Source organism: Aspergillus sclerotioniger, assembly GCF_003184525.1.
Source record: "Aspergillus sclerotioniger CBS 115572 chromosome Unknown BO94scaffold_46, whole genome shotgun sequence".
Lineage (NCBI taxonomy): Eukaryota > Fungi > Ascomycota > Eurotiomycetes > Eurotiales > Aspergillaceae > Aspergillus > Aspergillus sclerotioniger.
The window spans coordinates 13,613-33,985 of NW_020291036.1; the positions used below are offsets into that span (position 1 = coordinate 13,613).

The following is a 20,373-nucleotide window of genomic DNA, read 5'->3' on the forward strand; positions in this document are numbered from 1 at the left end:
GTTATCACGCGCCATTCAGGGGCCTGACAGTACTGTGTATAACAGGACCCTCGTATCCCAGCCTTTCTCCATCCATCCAAGTGATCTATCACAATGACTGTCAAAGCAAACAATGCCAATGGCCATATCGGACAGGTCAAGGAAACTGTCCAGGCCTTTGTCGATGGCAACGTCGCTATTTCTCCTAATGCTCCGGAAGAGGTGCCCACCCTGTTGAAGCGGCTCGCCTTGCATGGTGAGGCGTACCTGACGGAGAGCGATGAGAATGAGCGCACAAAGATCCTCGACACCGCGCGATCATTGGTGTATGCACTCGAGACTCCTCGAGAGGCAATCATCCGACACTGCTGGTCTCAGGTATTACCCCCCTCGTTGTTAGTGACGATTACACTAACAGAACCAGAGCACGCTCTACGCAGCAATCGAGACCGGCGTCGACCTGGGCCTGTTCACTGTCCTCTCGCAGGATGACAAACCAAAGACTGCCACCTACCTGGCTGCAGCAACTGGCGCCGACCCAACAATGCTCGGTAGGTTCACGCCCTTCACATATACAAAGCTAATCGAATAGCCCGCATCCTGAAACACCTCGCCGCCATGGGCGTCATCGTAGAAACCGGTCCAGATAAGTACCGTCGAACCGGGTTCTCCATCTCGATGGGCTCACCCCGATACAGCGACGCCTATCCTTGCATGTAAGTGCCTCTCCCCTCCCGATACCACTGCTAACATCTCAGGACCGGCTGCATCACCGACGGCGTCCTCGCACTCCCCGCCCAGCTGAAGAAAACCAATTACCGTAACCCCAGCGACGGCAAGAACTGCGCCTTTCAACGCGGATTCAACACCCCCCTCCACTTCTTCGACTTCCTCCGCGAGAACCCCGCCCACGCGATACAATTCAACAACCACATGTCGGCATACCACCAGGGCCGACCCAGTTGGATGGACGTGGGCTTCTACCCCGTCCTATCCCTGGTCTCAGACACCGGCATCAATGAGGAAGACACATTGTTAGTGGACATGGGCGGAAGCATGGGCCATGATCTCTCTGAGTTCCACCGCAAATGGCCCCAGGTACCCGGCAGGTTAATCCTACAAGACCTACCCAAGGTCGTGGACCAGGCGAGAACAATGAACCTGGACCCAGCGATCGAACTCATGAACCATGATTTCTTCACCGAGCAGCCAATCAAAGGTAAGTGGGATAGGTGATGGTTGAATCAGGGCACGGCTGACACGTGATCAGGCGCTCGCGCGTATTACATGCATTCCGTCCTGCATGATTGGACGGATGATGACTGTCGTCGGATCCTGGCTAATGTGATGCCGGCCATGAAGCCGGGATATAGTAAGTTGTTGCTGAATGAGAATGTCATTCCTAGCACGAATGCGTATTGGGAGACGACTAGTCTGGATATCATTATGATGGCGGACTTTGCGTCGACGGAACGTACGGAGATGCAGTGGCGGGCGTTGGTGGAGTCGGCGGGACTGAAGATTACGAAGATTTGGACGGTGCGAAGGGGGGTGGAGAGTTTGATTGAATGTGAATTGGCTGTTGATGTTGATGGTTGAGTTCTGGGGTTTTATGTAATTGTTGGTATCATGATTTGTTTTAAGGAGGCTTTTGACTTCATACATAATTATTCTGATTATTCCAGCTTCGATAACTGACTGTATGCTCTACATAACCTGAGCATCTCACGACTTATTAAGTCGACTAAAAACCATAGCTAGTGTTAGTCAGACCTTGTATGTCACCAAATAATCTCAAATTCATTGAAAGGGATATTTTATCGATAAATATAATATCTGTAGGGATATATACCGGTCGCCTTCAGCCCACACCCTGATGGTAGCAGTTATAAGGAACTTCTGGGCCTAATTGTTGGACTGGACCTGGAGGCAGATCAGACCGCCACTTGCCCTCTGACCACTTTCTTTAGCAATGGTGTCTAACAGAGCATAGGATTGCAGGATGCTTGCGCACACCTTCGCAAGGTTCTCAGCGAGGGACAAGACGATCTCGATGCTCATCCCAATTATCTCAACCTCGCGGCGAAGTCGTTGTGCACGACCTGCGTCTATCAACTTTAATTATTTCTGAATGTATCACATCTGCCAGGCTTCTATCTAGCTGCCCGTAACCAATCAGTCGGTCGCATCCAACCCTTAGCAGACTACACCACACCAGACCAGGAGGGGAATGTCAGCAGCCTGTGTAACGTGAACTGAACTGCAGCAGACCTGGGGCTACGCCGGGCAAGGCGACCAATGACGGGCCAAACAAGTCGCCGACCAAAGTAAACTTACCCCGCTTTCCCCTCCGGAATATAAATCCAGCCCTCCCCTCCCCAGCAGCTCATCCTCTCTTCCTCATCCTCACCACCTCCACCTTCAAAATGACCAAGTACATCCCCCCCTCCCTCCCTAAACATCTTACGTACTAAGCAACACAGAGACCCCCCATCCTACCCAACCTACAACCTCGGCCCCTCCACCACCCTATAAGCACCACCTCCCCCACAGCCCAAGAATGGTTCAACCGCGGCCTCCTCTGGACCTACGGCTTCAACCACGAAGAAGCCCTCCGATGCTTCCAACAAGCCGCTCACCACGATCCCACCTGCACCATGGCCCACTGGGGAATCGCCTACGCCATCGGCCCCAGCTACAACAAACAATGGGCCTTTTTCGACCCCTCCGACCTGCACACCAGCATCCATACCGCCCACGCAGCCCTCACCACACCCACCTCCCCAACCGCCACCCCCATCGAAACCTCCCTCAAAACGGCCCTCCTATCCCGCTTCCCTCCCCCAAACGCCATCCCCACCCCCACACCCAAAAAACCATGTCCCCCTACAACCGCGCCTACGCTAACGCCCTCCGCCCAATCTACACCTCCCACCCAACCAACCTCTTCCTCGCAACCATCTTCATCGAATCCCTCCTCTGCATCTCCCCCAGAGCCCTCTGGGACCTCGACACCGGGTCCCCATCAGGCCCCCACACCACCGAAGCCCGCTCTCTCCTCGAACATCACCTCTCCACACCAGAAGGCCACTCCCACCCCGCCCTATGCCACCTCTACATCCACCTCATGGAAATGACAACCACACCTGACCTCGCCCTCCCCGCCGCCAACCGCCTCCGGACCCTCATGCCAGACGCTTCGCATATGCTGCACATGCCTACGCATATCGACATGGCAGTTGGAGACTACCCCCAGGCGATAAAATCCAGCCAGGAGGCGATTGAAGCCGATGATAGGTTTTTTGCACTCAATCAGACGAGAATACCAACGGGAGAAGAAGGGGGTGGAGGGGGAGGGGCGTTGTACATCGCCTACAGAGTGCATAATATCATGACAAAGTTGTATTGTGCGAGTATATCGGGCAGAATGGGGGATGCTCTATCTGCGGCGGGGAAATTGGAGGATGTGATTGATCACCGGGTGTTGGGGATGAAGAGTCCCGTGATGGCGGATTGGACGGAGGGGTTTTTGGGCATGGTGGGTCATGTTTTTGTGAGGTTTGGGAGGTGGGGGGATGTTTTGGATTTACACCTTCCTGGGGAACGGGATGAGGATGGGGTGTATTGTTGTAAGAGGGCAAATTTGCTGTACGCGAGGGGGATCGCATTAAGTGCGCTGGGGCGGGTCGAAGAAGCAGAGACAACGCGGGAGGAATTCGAAAAGGCACGGGACCGAGTCCCACCGTCAAGATTCAATAATGTCCCCGTGCGGCAGCGAGAAGTGTTAGCGATCGCATCAGCAATGCTAGAAGGCGAGGTGGAATATCGAAAAGGGAATATGGAGAGGGCATTTGAGCTATTGAGACACGGGGTGGAGTTGGAGGATGGATTGGCGTATTGTGATCCGCCGGCGTGGACGCAGCCGGTGAGGCATGCGCTGGGCGGGTTGTTGTTGGAGCAGGGGAGGGTGGAGGAGGCGGAACAGGTGTTTCGGGAGGATTTGGGCCTCGCGGAGGGGTTTCCCAGGAGGAAGGCCAGGTTGGATAATGTTTGGGGATTGCATGGGTTGTATGAGTGTTTGGTGAGAGGGGGGAAGGTGGAGGAGGCGAGTAGGGTTAAGGTGGTGAGGGATGGGGCGATGAAGGAGGCGGATGTGCCGATTGTGACGTCGTGTTATTGTCGGTTGGGGGTGGGGTGTTGTTAGCTGTATAATAACTGGGTGGTGGTTATATTTGGGATGGATCTTGTGTAGACGTATTTCCTTTAAGGGGTTTATACAGGACAGAGATGAATCATTGGAGGATCAAGTTAGTGGGTTGATCGTGGGCTGGATTCTAAGAGGATGTATATCGGGATAGATTTAAAGGAACAACGTTATCACCCAAGCCCTAATTGATTCCTTCAAGCATGAAACGGACGCAAAGTGACGCGTAAGACAGTAGATGCATCTTGCAAGAGAGGTCAGACCCTCTTGTCTCTACTAGTTGTATAAGGACCGACTTAATTATATTCTATTCCAGTAATCAAAGCCTCTATAGTCCTCAGCCTAAAAGTAGAAATACAATCCCACAGTATTGGTGTAATTTATATGATAGTTGAACTGCATCCCACATCCATATCCATATTTTATACTTATACCCTGCTCTTAGATATTATAATTAAACGTCGATCTGTATCAGACAGGCAATTATACCTAATTATCAGGCATTTATCTGGGATATTGTTTTGGTGGAGTTTGTATTGGAGGTGGGATGGATGATTGAGTTCAATGTAATGAGTTACAAGGTCTAAACACAAAGGATAATACAATAACTCCACTCCCTCAATAGCAAAGAACCAATCAATTCATCAACTCCATCTACCCTAAATCTATAATCTACAGTAATATACATATACATCATATACAACGAATCAAAACAATTACTCCACTCGAGGATCCTTCCACAGCGGATCCACAAAATAAACTAATCCATGGGCAGCCGCTGCAGCGAGAGGACCGATCTATACCTCTTTAGCCACTCTACTATCATAACCCAGACATAGAAACAGCGGTAGGAAAATGGAACAACTCACCCAGTGAATCCAATGATAATCCGGGAATTCGCTCGCGACATAAGCACCCAGACATCTTGCCGGGTTGACACCTGATTCGTTAGACCTGTAATCTACGGAGGTAGAAGAAAAACACGTACTAGCACCGATGTATCCCTCTCTGGTAAAGGCCGTCCCCCATGTCACCACCCCCAAGACTACCCCCACCAACCACGGCGACACGGCATGTCCGAACACCTTGGCCTGTCGTGAATCCAAAGCCACCCCGAAAGCAAGGAATATCAAGATCAAGCAGGCAAAGAACTCGATCACGAGACCATCAGACGCAGATACCATGGAGGTATCGATGTGGCATCCGCCGACGGTGAAGGCCCGAGTTCCGTACGCGCTATGCAGAGCGAACCCCGCCAAGGCACCACCGAGGGTCTGACCGGCTAGGTAGAGCACCATGCGCGGGAAGGAGATGATGCGGGCGAAGAAGGTGGCGAGGGTGATGGTCGGGCTGATGTGGCCGCCGCTGGAAGGGGAGAAGGTGTAGATGAGGAGCGGGGTGAGGAGGAGGTTAGTGAGGCCGCCGAAAGCTGGAGAAAAGAAGGTCACGGTGGCGTAGACGCCGGCTTGGGTTGTTGGGGCAGTGGTGGCGGATAACGGGTGGGTGGTGACCCAGGTGGTGATGAAGACGTTCATCGTGCTGGCTGGGGGGTTGTTACGGGTTAGTATGGATGGAATGCATGGCGGGAAGAAGGGAAAGAGGGTACGGTACCGATGCATTCGAGGACGGCGAATTTCCATAGATCCGCGCTGAGAAATCCGCGTGGATCAAAAATCTCTCCGAGTGTCATGCATGGCGCTGCATCCGGGAGCTTCTCGAGGACCTTGGAATTCTTGGGATCGCTGCGGTCAATGACAAAGTCCTGGTTTCCCCCGACACGGCCGGCGAAGGGCGGAATGGCGGGCTCGAGACCGTGATGCAGGTGTGGTGGTTCGTCGCTTTCATATTCGGGGAGATAGGTGACCGCCATCTTCTTTGGCGATTGGGTCGATCGTGAAGGATCGAGATAAGTGACTGGCTGCATGTCGCGGACGATAAGAAGATTGGGAGGACGCGTGCAGAGGACGTTTTGAACACGGAATTGTCCGGTTTCTGCTCGGGTTTCAACGGGATGCTGGATGGATCATGCTCGGCTCGGCAAAATCGGGGCCCCAGATTTGTGGGGCGTTAGCCGAGATACAGAAGGTTTCTGGAAAGCATTTGCAAAAAATTTCTGTCTGATGGAATGAGCGAGCCAGCCACAGGAGAGAACGAGCAGATAAAGTCTGGCCGACGACGGTCCGGAGTGGGTTCGGGGCAGCATCGGGTCCGTGGGATGACGCCTCGGTAGCTGATGCTATCTATGATTCATCTAGGCGTGGCGATCCCGTTATTCAACTCCCACCAGGATGGTAGTTGCAATTTCAACGTGGATGAGAGGATTCGGTGATATGAGGAGATGAGATTGGAGCATGTTGGAGTGTAATTCTGGTTCCTGATGGTCGTGGCAGTCTTGATCCCGACGGTTCAGAACGGGACTCGCGGGTGGAAGAGTGGGGCTTATTTGCTGCACAGGGGTGTTAGGAATGATACTGTGATCTACGAAGTTGAGAATCCTAGGAACTAGACATTGAAAGACGCGAGAGATGTGAGTTGAGGTGAATTGAGATGAAATGAGATGAAAAGATGAGGAGACGATGGCCGCCAAGATGGATCGGCACAATGATCTTCCGTGCGAGAAAATCTCCACGGCACGTGATCCATCGTCGGTTCAACAGTTGGCATGGGTCGACAGCTGTAGAGACCCGATATTTGGCTGCAGGAAACCAATGAGAACCGAAAAAGGAGAAACCACTACCATGAATTCGAGAGGAAATGAGCTCATAAATACCCAAATATTATGAACTGGTCAGAGTATCCGGATTTCGACATAGACAACGACTGGACGAAGAAGCTCAGCATCGGTCTTCAACTCCATAGACGTGGTTGGGCAGAGATTATCACATAAGGTAGAATCTCTCGATTGGATGATACGTGATATGTAGACAGCTACGGTCAGCGGATGCATTTCAGACTCAACCAGAAGTCATTGTTATCATAGTGTATCGCTATACAAGAGAGTCTACCGTCACTCGAGCATGAATGACAGGCCTTAGTCCCGAAGAATGTTCTTACATGAAGACTTCCAGGTATCATACGCGCCATCTTCTTCGCGCCGGATTTGCGTATTATTGATATCTCGAAGCTGTGGACCAGAAAAACCATGTATGTATAAAAGGAATCGTCAATGATGTGTGACTTGGAGGTAATCGACCTACTTGGGCAGCGAGAGGAAGTTAATTCGATTTCTGACAGTAGTGGATTGGAAAGCATTGAACTGTTGGAATTGATTTGTGCAAGGGCTCTGATATTGCCTTGACTATTTGTTTACTTTTCTTTCTTTCTTTTTTTGCAATTATATGGGGTGGCATTTCCTCACAAAGCCTCCTTAACTTCCTCCAAGACTGATAAATTCCAAATACGTACTCAATATTTCAATTATGATAACGCCATTTATAGTCTATATAGCAACGTCTGTCTACAAACTACATAGAAAGGATATCCGAATCTGAGACATGTATGAGCGATTGTATTTGGATGTATAGACTACGTGTTTTGCGTATCGACAAAGGGGTATGTAAGAATGCAATCAGATAACCTCTGTCTATAGTGAAGGCAGAAAGGCCACACACCCCACAGAGCCAAAGGCGGGAAGATTCCATGTCATGTTCATTTTATCATCCAAGCACTAGGAGAACAATGGGTCGGTGCCATAGAGTTTCTAGAGTAGATAGTTGCACGTATCAAAACGAAACTGACTATATAGTTGAAGATCATCACCTGCCACGGAAAATCTACGACGAGTATGAGCGAAAAAGGGAATGGAAGATATGTGGAATATAGACTACGTCGGTACGAAGATGTCGCAAAGGCAGAGGTCAGAAAAGAATAGAGTCTTGCTGCCGTAAGAGCTACTGTTACAAGATGGTCAAGTACGGATAAGCACTGTTGCATTTGTGAATTGAATCCCTATGGACAGCACGGATGGCATACTCGAGGGCGGACCTTAATTGGCATGAGACAAGTTACGCGCCAGGAGGCTGCTTCATCTGCTCCACGAGGTTGAAAGACAGACATTCTGGTAACTCGATCGTCAAGAGGCAAAGACAATAACAGAAGAAACCCGGAAATAGATATCCATTGAGAAACAAACGAACACGGGATTCAGTGAGAGTGTGGGACACATATCAAGAGCTACTCGGACTTTCTCGATCCTCAACATAGACAGTAGCTGGGCGTTCAAGAGACCGACGGCGAAAAATGTCATATCTTTCACAAACCCAGATAGCAGGAGACTGCATGTACAAGATACGCCGGCCATTTAATTGATGATTGCTTGTGCCCAACTTCTGACGGACGCCAATGTTCGTTTCGTTTGAGGAGTGAAAGAAACGAGGATTGATAGTCTTAAGTGTTTCAAACTGCAGATACTGGAGCTTCGCGGAGATTCTCACAGAGAGATCGGAGGCAAAGTTGAAGTGCTCTTTCAATTCGCCCAGGGCTTGATCCCGAGAGTTTTGGTCCGAGTTGCGGAGAAGTGACTGCAGTAGCTCTTGGCCAAAGATCTCTTCGCATATCCTGTCGACCATGGACTTCCGATGGGCGGCCATATTATTCCCAAACGCGTTGTCTGCATTGGAGAAACGGGTGGTCCATATACGCCAGTGATGGGCATCAGATGGGTTAGCTAGAGAGTACCATATATTAGCACCAGGGCTCAAGGTCTAAACAGGATATTGGCCTTACAATCCAGCATATTCCGATAGAGGGTCAGGATCTGGTCTTCAAAGCCAGCAGTGTTTATCGGTGGCTTCTCCTCGCCAGCATCACTGGTCGGCTGAGGAACAAGGTACCAAAAGGCATTCATGAAGAATCTGACCATACATTCCTTGGCAAGAAGTGTACCCACCAAGGTTTGTAGACATATGCACTGTAAAGGTTTGGGAAGACCGGTTACAACGACATCAAAGTCGTCTTGTACGCAGAAGCCATCTAAGCTGGCGATGAGATCCCTCTCTGCTCGGGGAAAAGGATCCCAGTTTCACGTCGGATATAATTTCGTGCCCAATCATCCTGCATGCGATGGAACATGCTATTAATGTCTGTCAACCACTCCATTGGGTTGGATACTATCCACTTGTCGGATTCATGATGATTGTTAAGACGCATCTTCGCGTGCGCCTCGTTTTTGTCATCTCTCTGCAGATAGTAGTTCTTTCTCTGCAGCTCAGTTATCTGATGCTCCAGGTCCTGAATCCGTTTGGCGAGGGTTGACGTTTCGGAGGGATCGGTGGATGAAGCAGTGGCCGTGCTGGCTGGGCTGGAACTTCGGGATCTTGGAAGGGGTTCTCTGGAATCCTTTCGTCGGCCGATGCGCTGCGGGGGATCTGGATCTTCCTAGATGTTGAGATATTAGCCCAGTGTGTTGGTGGGACCAAGGGATGGCATAAACTTGCTTTCTTCTCCCCCATGGCGCTCTTTGGTCGTCTTCCTACCATGATGAGAGAGGAACCGAAATTAGCCGGTAAGGGGAGGAGGGGTGAAATGGCAAAGAACGCAGACGAGAATATTTTGAAAGTGGTCCCAACCTTGATGCCCAAAGTGCAGGAAGACGAAAAGGAGAAGGTAGAGTAGGATAGTCAAGTTCTTTGAGATGCGGTGGAGGGGGGCGGGGGTTGGTCCCTTCCTTGTCAGTTGGTTTCCTTTGTCTCGGGCCGGCCCAAGTTGGGCGAGGTAAAACCGTACCGGACCAATACATTACGGTAATTACACATGTCACATACACCGAGTTGGCTACGAAGCTTTCTTGAGATGGACTCAACTGGACAACAGGCCAATGCGCGTGGCCTTGGCCATGACATCTTCCACCTTCCTCCTGGAATGAACGCAGGTGGAGTGGTCCGGGACTATCTGAAGCAGGTCCATGGCTATATCTGGAACATAGAAGCTTTGAAGTCCCTCCAGGACCCAAAGGTTCTCTATGTGTTTACAGTTCCGGCGTCCTTCTCCAAGCCCGCTCAGCTAGCGATCAAAGACGCTGCCTCAGAAGCTGGATTTCGCGATGGGACAATCTATCTGGTAAAGGAGCCGGAGGGCGCTGCCACGCATGTCTTCGAACGCGGACTTCTATCAGAACTCAAGGTGAGTACTGCCAATGTCCGACTGTCAAGTATGGCCCAGGGGACTAACAAATGGTGGGCAAAACAGGAATACGAGAAGATCATGGTAGTTGACCTTGGTGGAGGGACGGTGGTAAGCCCTTCCCGTGGCGCTCATATGCAACTTCGTGCGATAGCTAACAATTCATGCCCCCAAAGGACATTGCCACGTATATGGCATCGAAAGTCGAGGACACCTTGCAGACCAAATACTTGGAACCTTCTGAAGGCCTGGTCTCTCTTCCGGCTTATTACAATCACACTAACCTCTCGTAGGTCTGAATGTCGGTGGCAGCGATATCGATCGCAACTTCCACGATCTTTTGAGTTCGCGTTTTGGACAGAAATTTTCAAAGCAACCTGTCAACTGCACGGGCCCGGGTAGCCCCCTGATGGAACTATTCGAGTATTACAAGAGAACAATGACCGGAGATGAAGCAAGCACCAAGAAACTCCAGTTTTATCTGCCGATGGATCTAGACAATCCGAACCCACGGCACCATGATGCCGACGCCCAGGAGATTATCCTGTCCATGGATGATTGGGGGGATATTTTCACTCCAGTCCTAGATGAGATCAAACTGTTTATCCAGGATCAGTTCAACAAGGCAAAAGGTCCTTTCAAGGTAAGATCTCGGTGCGTGCTGAAGTGGAGTTGGCTGGCTGATCGTTTGATAGTACATTGTGCTGGTGGGTGGGTTGGCGAACATTCCGTGGATCAGGAATGCCATTCGCCAATCCTTTCATTCCGACCAGACTCTTGTGATTTGTTGCCCACAACCGTATGTTTATTTGTAGCACTTGGCCCCATGGTATGGATGTTGAAGCTGACGCCTAAAAGGGAGTTGGCCGTAGTACGCGGAGCCTTAGGACGTCTAAGCTCGGATTTTAAACAATTGGTAATCTCTCCGTGGTATTACGGGGTTGGAAACCTGAAGAACGAAGAGATCACCTGGTTATTCAACAAAGTATGTCTTTCCTTGCCCACCACAGATCCATGTATTTCCGTGATACCTGTACTAACAGTCAATCGGTCTCAGGACGAGCAATATTCCGACGGCAAAAGTCCCATCAAAGGTTTCACCTTGACGCACAAGCAAGGTGATTCTAAGTGCATCCAAATTCCTGTGTATGGTTGCAACAGAGCGAATAGTCCCCGATTCACTAAAGGCAATGGTAAGTCAGCCTGGATCTTGAAGAGAAAGGCTCCTTGTTGACTAATATTTCAGGAGTGTTACACCTTGGGTACTTCACCCTCGATCTTCGCACCATCAATTTGGGAAAGATGTGGCATGTAGAAGGCGATGAGGGACGTCTTGAATATAAGATCGAATTCACCCGACAGATGGCATATGTTGGTAAAGCAGGGGTGCTTCAGATCAGGGCCCTGACGTTGGGGGGAATGTTGATCGGAAAGTTATTGGAAATGGAGATGGATATCGCCGCCCCTGTTTATTTTGGATTTTCTGTCTTCCTGATGTTCGTTTTCATTGTTGTTGCGTTCATTCCCTCACCGTGTTTCTCTTAATCCTTACTTTCGGTGTCTTTTCAATCTTGTTGTATTCATTCCCTCACCGTGTTTCCTTAATACCTACTTTCGGTCGCTTCCCATATCTCCACTCCGTGGTTTTCACACACGCTGTTCAATTTCATTCTAGTTAGCCATAAACTACAAAACTAATGAATTTCGGGCATTTGATATGTGTTCTAGTCATGACGAAGCCATCCATAGCCATAGTAACATTCATATTCAGGATTCTTAAATCCACCTAGCACCGAATACCCACTGTAAAATCACCCGCGAAACCACCTCCAAAGAAATGTAAGTAGTTCCTAGATTTACAAAAAGCAGAGACCATACACGAAAATCAACGAAATGAACCCCAGCCTATCTACACAAAGTCGAGGGGTGCGGGATAACCGAGACGGTGCACCAATATTTCGTACCAACCTTACATGAAACGTTCCCATACGCATTAAATTACATACCATACCCTACCCACCACAGCAAACAAATAATCTGCGATGCGATGCGATGCGATCCCCTCCCTCCGTGTGAAGCACATCACCCCAACAAACCTACGTCAGTTGACTAGTCCAATAACCGAAACTTCAATAGTCCCGTTTCCAACGTTTTGGATTTAGGTAATCTACCCCGCCGCGCTCGGTTCGGAGTTTTAAACACCGATGACAGATCACTAGTGGCACTGCCTAGTGGTATATTTGGTTGTGTAACGGCGCATACGAGTCAAAAGTCTAAATGGGCTAGGTAGGGATGCTGATGTTTCACACCTCGTGTTGGTAATATGCACTGTCGATCGTACAAACCTTCTGGGAAATTAATTTCGGACGCGGCAGCCAGAATAATCTCATAGGTGATGTTTTTAGGGGCTCGGACGGTGTGTGTGTGCGGTTACGCAGGTTGGTTGTTGGCATCTTTCTTTTCATATCACTTAGGGTTGGGGCGGTGTTGAATTCCAGGAAGAGGAGTAAATCGGGTCTATCGGGTAGATTAGATTGCGTTGGATTAATGTTGGGCAGGTGGGGTGGGGAAAGCACGGTTCGGCACGATCACTGCGACGGCTGGAGCCGAGAAGGATTTGCGTTGGTGGAGTGCGGGAGAGCGGAAATGCGGGTCTGATCTGATGGTCATGCATTATTGACAGGAGTTGTGGCAATTAGGACGTACCATTTAGGGGGTTACGAAATGGGGGACAGGAATTAATTTTTGGTTATGGGATCGCTCGAAAATTGCCATAAGTGGCTGTGAGGATCAGCCAATCGGGAAAGTCTTGACCTCTCCGCGGATATTCGGTACTTCTTTCCAATCTACCTGTCAAATTCCAATAACACCCAATGTGGCTTTGACGGGTTGCACCAGACCATCGTATCGACCCGTGCTCTAATTCTTGGCGGGCACTTGGCAGCGTCCCAATTATCGGGAGGGATATTTTTATGATTGGTGGGTTTGCAGCGAATAGTGGTATGCCATCTTTTTTCTAATAATATGTCCGGCCTGATCTGGGCCGCTAGCCGACCTAGGGGCGCTATGACCCCCAGCCTCCTTCCTACTCTAACCAGTAACCACCCTGTCAAATCTGGCCAAGAAATGCAAACGCGATCGCTTTCTTCAGGGATACGAGCCCCACAGACAAACAGCATGCATGACGGATGTCGCAATGCGCTGGTGCAGCAAAAGGGTGAGTCAGCCTAGTTGATCGTGATCTGACTGTCGGACCCGCACTCACATATTTGTTGACACTGATGACGTTACTGGTGCACTGTGTTAGTTTTATCAATGAATCTCAAACTCGTTCTTGGTCTAGTGGTTGCTATTTTCCCGCGAATACATACCCGCTCAGCTAACCTCACCTTTCTCATGTATATCCCGTCTCTGATTGGCTCAACTTCCTTTACCCCCTGCGGGTGCAGGTATTCTGCCACCTTTCGATGTTGCTCACACTTACATCACTGGTAGTAATAATAACGCTTCCCGCAATAGAAGCCAACACAGTCCCTCGGCGCTGTTCAAAGACCTGTAACCTCATACTATTACCGCAGAAGGAAGCGATGGTATCGGTACTGTATGTATCTACTATCAGTAGACTAACTAGTATTAGCCCACCGTTACCTAAGAGTGTGTTGAATAGGGTAGGAGGGGGGGTATACTCGTAGCCGTGGTGCCATAGTCTACCGCAATTGTTATTTTGCGGTTGCTGCTCTGCGCCATGGAGGAGAGGATGAGTGATAAGCCTTGTGAATGAGTGGAGAATAAAGTAGTTGAAGAACAAAAGAAGACTTGGATATCGACACACTGAAAAGGGCGCTGATCGGCTCTTTATAGGATCGGATGGTCATCTTTTAGATGAAGGACGACTGGTGGGCGTGGGGGTTGCGCGTACACGCAAATTGAACAGCCATCTTCTGCGTGGTCTTCGCCACCGGATCTCATCTTTCGAGATTCTCTGCCAGAGACCCTGTTTGGTGACGGAGTAAGGTGTCATGGCTGCGTCGCCTGTCACCGATTTGAAGTCGTACAGGCCGTATCCTCGGTGCCCGAGAAGCCCGAATCCAATGGCAATACATCGGAGAGACAGGCTCAGAAGCGAAGTTACATAATCAGACTTTGCTGACTTTCGGTGGCGTTCGGGACCGGGGGACACCCATTAAACCATGGACGAGCATGCATTGCCGAGGAAGAATCATGATGAGTCAACAAAGATGTCTTTACCGCGTCTCGGCACCCCCTCATTCCCACAACAACAACAACAACAACAACAACAAGACAAAGGAAATTACTATCTGTCAGCCTTTCTTTGTCACTTCAGGCTCTCAAATAGGTGTCTCTCGCCGCTTCGTCCTCTCTATTTTCTCTCATCTCCTGTTTTTGTGTACACTGCATATTCAGGGACTTGAACTTCACCATGGCAAGAAAAGTAGCAAAGACTACCAAGAAGGGCAAAAGCGTAATCCCATGCATCCGTATACTATCGTCAACTATTCTTCCATGGCCTATGACTGGCACGCTTACATGTTAACCTACAGCCACAGACTGCCGAGCCAAGCGCCATACCGAACATAATCGAGCATTCACCTCGACCGGAAAGGAGCGCCGTGCGAACCAAGGTACGAGCCTCGTGTGCAGCGAAGGATTGCGCTGACTCGATTGATACAGAAACCGACACTCGGGGAGCGTATTCGACTCCTTGAGGAGGAACTCCGGACGCTACAGGAAAGGAATGAGCAACTGGAGGAAGCAAATAAGCCATATCGCGCATTGAAGGAAGCTGTTGAGGTATTCAAAGAGCACGATGGCGTGATCAGGGAGGGTTTCTGCAAGTTCTTCGGGGACAGTAAGTTCGCGACAAGTCAGGTTGGCAATCTTAATGCACTGCATTACTCGAGCCTTGAATGGGCAGAATTATGTCCCGTGCTCTGGTCGAAGCAAATCCGATTGTGTTGGACTGGTCTATGGCAGTGGTCCATAAACCATGCTCGACGTGAACCTCAGGACCTTTCCCAAGAGCAGAAGGCCAGCCTCATCGCTAGTTTAGATGGGTATTGCGTACAGGAAGATTTTGATTTCATTTATTCCCGCCTTCCAGAACGGTTACAAGCCCATTTCTTACCAAACATGGTGGCGATCTACCTTTTCAAGGACTGTGTTGAAAAGTTCTTTACCAATCCCTTCTGGTATACTGTGCCCCGGCCGGGCATGAAGAAAGCGGATCTTGAGAAAGCTGGCTTCGGAACCCAAGTCTACAACATCTATAAGAACATTCTTGCGGGTATGTGAATTTTTACCTCTTTGTTTGACCTCAACAATTAGTGGACTGCCAGATAATCCACGGAATGCTCATCTTTGGAGGGTATGGACAACCCGTTTTTCCCATCCATCAACCGAGCTTGGCACTGAGACGGTCTCTCATCGGATCTCTACCGCCAACGCCCTATGCACGGAGGTTTGGAACAAGGACCTCTTGCAGTCCCTAACCCGCACTCTCGGCGGCTCAGCTGTCTCCGACGGGTTTTCCTGGCTACAGCGCATCTATAACGACTTCGCTACAGCAGCAGTGACCATGTCAGCCCATCTCTCGTACGTGCATTTCGGGACTCTCGAGGACCCCAGCCCTCTATTTTCCCGCTCTTCGAATGATACCGAGGCATCAGGCGATCATGTCACAGGAGAAAACCTAGATGGACATCGGATCCTGGTCCTAGAGCATCCTGCTGTCTACATCTGTGGCGGATGGGACAACCCAAATGAAAGACGCCTCCAAAAGAAAGCCGTTGTTCAAATTTCTGAAAGGAAGGAGTCGAGCAGCCCATGACATACATGCCTTGGGGGTGTACCATGTTTTCTCTGTTCGCTCTCTTATCGCGTGTTTTGATTTGCCATCTCGTGGGGGAGTCCTCCTAAAATAATGGGTGTAATAAGCCGCGTGGCTTGACATTTTCCTTTTTCGGGCTCACTCTAGATCAAATTATGTGTATTTACTACTCTCCACGAAAAAATGTCATTTTGGCTGTTTGGGTGAAGCTTACGCAAGACTTGTGTTGATAACCAAGGCTTAGTTTGGAGAACTAAAGTAAAGTAGATGGTACATTACATGGGGTGCTGTTCTTGGAGGTCGCAAAGAAACCCATCCCGGTTTACTATCTGTACAAGAAACCAGTAGGGAGTGCAGCAGCACAGCGAAGCAAATCCGCTATAAACTGCAAAAGCTTCCCCGGCCTCAACCAAGGTTACGGGACCTCTGCCACCTCTTCCCAGCCCCCGTAATCCTCCACCGCCACACATCTCATTCTCTCTGTCCCCCGATTCTCTCGTATGGCATGCCCTCCGTTACAACATGTCTTGACGGGCCGCACCGCGGAAGGTACATTCAGATTCTCAACGGCAAGAATGACATGTGCCTAGCATGGTTGATCTGGCACTTCATACCACTCGAGATCTTGTCTCACGATACACGGTGAGCTGAACGTCCAATACCTGAGTCATCTTGTCATCCACGGAAGATTGGCAATCGCTTCAGTCTTCGTGTCGGTAGTCAGCAAAGTCATAACTCGCGCAACCCTTGGGAGGAGCCAGGAACTCCGGCCTGTACAAGCAGATCAGTCGTGTTACAAGAGGATCATGTACGATGATGTAAGTTGTCAGCACACCGATTCTTCTCTATTCCTCTCTGCCAGCAGGAGTATTTGTTATACCAGAGAGGCAGATCAAAGCGGATGGGTCCGGTCTTATCGGATGGAGCAGACCTGCCGGGTTGCCTATGATGCGGAGACTGAAGAGGGTTCATCCGCATCGGGCATGTGTTGATCGGTTGTGACCTTTGGGTGCATTATTTCTTCCACAATACTACTGCTACTCCTATTTCCTTCTAGAGTGATGTTTTGAGAGTGTTTAGCAGCCTTGAACAAATAGTAACAACTCAAAATAGTAATGAAATTGTAGATTTCTGGGGTTCACTGATGGTCCTAAAGATCCTAACGCACCGTACCATAGTAGAACCGAGGTCGGAGGATATAGTACTAGTTAGTAGGCAATCTGGGTGACTATAGTCTGATTGGTGACAGGGCAGCCAATCGGAGAAGCTATAAACAAGCCGCGGATAGTATTCATTTACTTCCAGTCCAATACTACCACCACCTCGGTGTCAAATCACTGGCTCTGTGTGTGTTCAATGGAGGAACATCAAATGTGGCTCTATTCAGGTTTCACAAGACATTCGCCTCATTCTGGTCTTTTATTTGTTGGCGTTGTGCAACCACATTCTTTGGACCATGGGGCTGGACACTCGGAAGAATCAGTACGTTTTTGGAAGTAGTAGTACCCATGATGATTCGTGGCTGTGAATCAGAGACCACCAGGCGTCATGTGACTTCTCCAATTATGATCCTGGCCTGATTGGTGCCTGTCCCTGGTGAGCCTCCCCCCAATTGTGTCAGATCTTGCCAAGAAACAGAGACGTGATCGCCCACAGCCAGAGCTGACTTGCGACACAAAGCCCTGCATAGACCTTGGTCCAAGATTCTATGCTGTCATTTTCTGCCAGGTCGATCCTCATCAATCACCGTGACCCACAGTCCGGCTGCCCTAAATCTCGGGCAGATCGGATATGCATCCGGTGACAGATTACTCTTATTGGATAGATTTCTAGCATATGATCTACTACATTATTCCACTATCCCTATTCGCCGCTTCTTCCTTTTCTTTTCTTTTTTCCTCTGAACTCTTCAACTCGTATGCCTTATCCCTCCTTATTAAAATATTGCCGCTTCTTCCGATGATTTCATCCCCAGATACCAATCAACGATCGATGCAATGTCGTCAAATGTCCCATGTATCGTATCCTGACGTCACTGTTCTAACCGTCCAAACAAATTCATCCGCACACGGATTCTTCCCATGTCCGTTGACTCCGCGATGACAAGAGACACTTCAAAAACCCCCACGCTTGGCCCTGGCAGAGAGTCACCCCACCACTCATAGTGTATCTCTACAGGTAAGCACACACATGCTGACAACGTGGGTTCGGAGAATACCATGAAGCAACAGCTCATTGAGAATCTCGGATGTATGATCATATTTCTGACAATTTTGGGCGCTTTTTTTTGTCAAAATTATGTCCTTCATTGGTTGTCTATCTCGGTACATAATCACCCACCAGCACCAATCATACATGCCCCAGCCACCACGCTCCACTCCATCCTCCTCTTCCTTGGCCTCCTCACCATATCCCTCTCCCCAGGACCTGTCTACACATTCTCCACCATCACACCGACATCTCGATTACTCCATCTACCCCAACCCCCAACTACAACACCTACCACGGAATCCATTCAACACCTCCTGTATATAGAACGCAGCCATGGAATGAAACTGGAACCCACCTCTCTTATCTTATCTGATCTGGATTTATCCTGAAGAATACACACAATGTAGTCGTTACACTCTAGTAATATACAACCCCTACATCCAGGAGTTACGAAGTAGATAAATTATAGATGTTCGTCTTTTCTTGGAGGTTAGGTGGTCTATCTGTATTTGTTGTTGTTGTTGTCGTTGTCGGTACCTTCCACGTTGATTGGCCAGTTCCTTACCTTACCGCCCAGGCTGTAAGGATTCTGCCGCACCCTGTGCTTTCAAGGTCCTTTATTACTCTACTGTATTCAATCGAGTATACTTAGAATAGAGGAGTACTTCCCATTGCCATACTTAGTGTGTAAATACAGTAAACAAGAAATGTCCATAAAAATAAAAACATCCCTGGTTGAGAGTATTTAATGAGGTCTGGGACGGTGTTGTCGTGGATTTAGCTAGTATTCGTTTAGGGCTCGGATACTGAGTCTCATGGGGTATATATCTACAGGAGGGCGAAGTACTGTGGTGGACGATGTATAACAGACCACATAGCATTATGTGCAATGATGGTGACCATCAGGGAATAATCTACCTGGATCTCCTAAACGGTCGCATATGTATATCTCGACCATTTATGCCATCTCCTTGCGCATTCGAATCATCCAGTGTGTGTTGTAGTGTATCGACGCCCCCGGGGGGGTTGAGCATATGCGCTTGCGGTGGTATCTTGGTGCAAAGAAAGAGAATAGACGTAATAGATGAATACTCGGGTCAACTGGAGGAGTAGTATTGACTGAGGGTATGATACTGGAAGGCGAATGCTTAGTTGCTAGCTATCGTGGTCGGGTTGGAGGGCACCAGGATGGAGACGTTTCAAGGGGATTGTTTGGACTAGGTAGATCATGTGTTAGTGATTTCCACAGGGTTTCAGATAAATAGAGATAAGGAATGACTTGTTCTATTCAAAGTAGTGCTTCTCAGTGGTCATTTCACCAGCTTGACACGGTCCACGGATGAGGCGACTCAGTGACCTCGGAAGTAACCAACGGCTCTTAGGACGGTGGGAATAACAGAAACCCTGCCAGTGCGTCAGTTAGACCATAGAACGCAGCAGCCGTTCCTGATGGGTCTGATCCGAACCGGGTGCCGTCAAGAGGAGGGTTGAGATAATCCCAACGCCCACCTCTACCCCAACCCACCCCCCGACTCTCCTTCCGACCAATTAACCCTTGGTATCCGAGTAGCTCGATTTCAGGACTGTCGTTTCGTTCGCTATAGTTTGCTCGGATGCGACCTAAAGGTCCCTCTCCCAAAACCCCCAGACCCTCGGATAGGAGACAATCTAGGGCCGTCGAGTAGCATGTGGTCGATGACGAACAGCCATTCCATGGATAGGTCAAGTTTGGTGCCGATCCGACCGCGGAGGGTTGAGTTGGGAGTCCTGACGCGTCGGGTCGCTCCCGACCATCACCGGGAGCCAGCTGATGACTGATCGTCCGGAATTGTTCCTAAAACCACCCAAAACTATACTGTCTGGATTCTGAACACGGAAAAGTAACATGGGACTATGGAAAGGGTGGGTTGGTGGATAAACCGTACTGGGAGGTGATGGGCCCGGTCCAAGGGTATGGGATTCACTGCCCCTGACCCTGGGGAACGTGAAAATTATGCCCCTGAGTGGGATG

At 49.5% G+C, this 20,373-nt stretch overlaps 6 protein-coding genes across 6 annotated transcripts; 4 read left to right on the plus strand and 2 right to left on the minus strand.

Annotated features, from left to right (window-relative positions):
• Positions 1–93: 93 nt before the first annotated feature.
• BO94DRAFT_611727 (o-methyltransferase) lies at positions 94–1,585 on the plus strand (the record flags this gene model as incomplete). The annotated part of the gene is made up of 5 exons (XM_025616642.1): positions 94–357; positions 404–530; positions 572–695; positions 738–1,198; positions 1,250–1,585. The coding sequence occupies 5 exons, from the start codon at positions 94–96 to the stop codon at positions 1,576–1,578; spliced, it is 1,305 nt and encodes a 434-aa protein (XP_025462008.1). The 3' UTR covers positions 1,579–1,585.
• An 806-nt stretch (positions 1,586–2,391) lies between these two features.
• BO94DRAFT_540327 (tetratricopeptide repeat protein) lies at positions 2,392–4,397 on the plus strand. Its single transcript, XM_025612897.1, has 3 exons — positions 2,392–2,413; positions 2,465–2,859; positions 2,976–4,397. Exons 1-3 carry the CDS (start codon positions 2,406–2,408, stop codon positions 4,181–4,183), a joined length of 1,611 nt encoding a protein of 536 aa, XP_025462009.1. The 5' UTR covers positions 2,392–2,405; the 3' UTR covers positions 4,184–4,397.
• A 502-nt stretch (positions 4,398–4,899) lies between these two features.
• BO94DRAFT_590775 (aquaporin) lies at positions 4,900–6,053 on the minus strand (the record flags this gene model as incomplete). The annotated part of the gene is made up of 4 exons (XM_025616058.1): positions 4,900–4,980; positions 5,053–5,123; positions 5,172–5,726; positions 5,795–6,053. 4 exons carry the CDS (start codon positions 6,051–6,053, stop codon positions 4,900–4,902), a joined length of 966 nt encoding a protein of 321 aa, XP_025462010.1.
• Positions 6,054–8,349: 2,296 nt separating this feature from the next.
• On the minus strand, positions 8,350–9,188 carry BO94DRAFT_478676 (uncharacterized protein; the record flags this gene model as incomplete). The annotated part of the gene is made up of 3 exons (XM_025608702.1): positions 8,350–8,497; positions 8,585–8,849; positions 8,909–9,188. Coding segments are annotated over 3 exons (693 nt in total), but the record flags the coding sequence as incomplete, so codon positions are not given.
• Positions 9,189–9,631: 443 nt separating this feature from the next.
• BO94DRAFT_590777 (Hsp70 family protein) lies at positions 9,632–11,848 on the plus strand (the record flags this gene model as incomplete). The annotated part of the gene is made up of 9 exons (XM_025616059.1): positions 9,632–9,787; positions 9,995–10,303; positions 10,370–10,414; positions 10,480–10,592; positions 10,616–10,946; positions 10,999–11,102; positions 11,162–11,288; positions 11,361–11,496; positions 11,550–11,848. 9 exons carry the CDS (start codon positions 9,632–9,634, stop codon positions 11,846–11,848), a joined length of 1,620 nt encoding a protein of 539 aa, XP_025462012.1.
• Positions 11,849–15,070: 3,222 nt separating this feature from the next.
• Positions 15,071–16,151, plus strand: BO94DRAFT_611734 (uncharacterized protein; the record flags this gene model as incomplete). Its single annotated transcript, XM_025616643.1, has 2 exons — positions 15,071–15,608; positions 15,661–16,151. Coding segments are annotated over 2 exons (1,029 nt in total), but the record flags the coding sequence as incomplete, so codon positions are not given.
• Between the last annotated feature and the right edge of the window lie 4,222 nt (positions 16,152–20,373).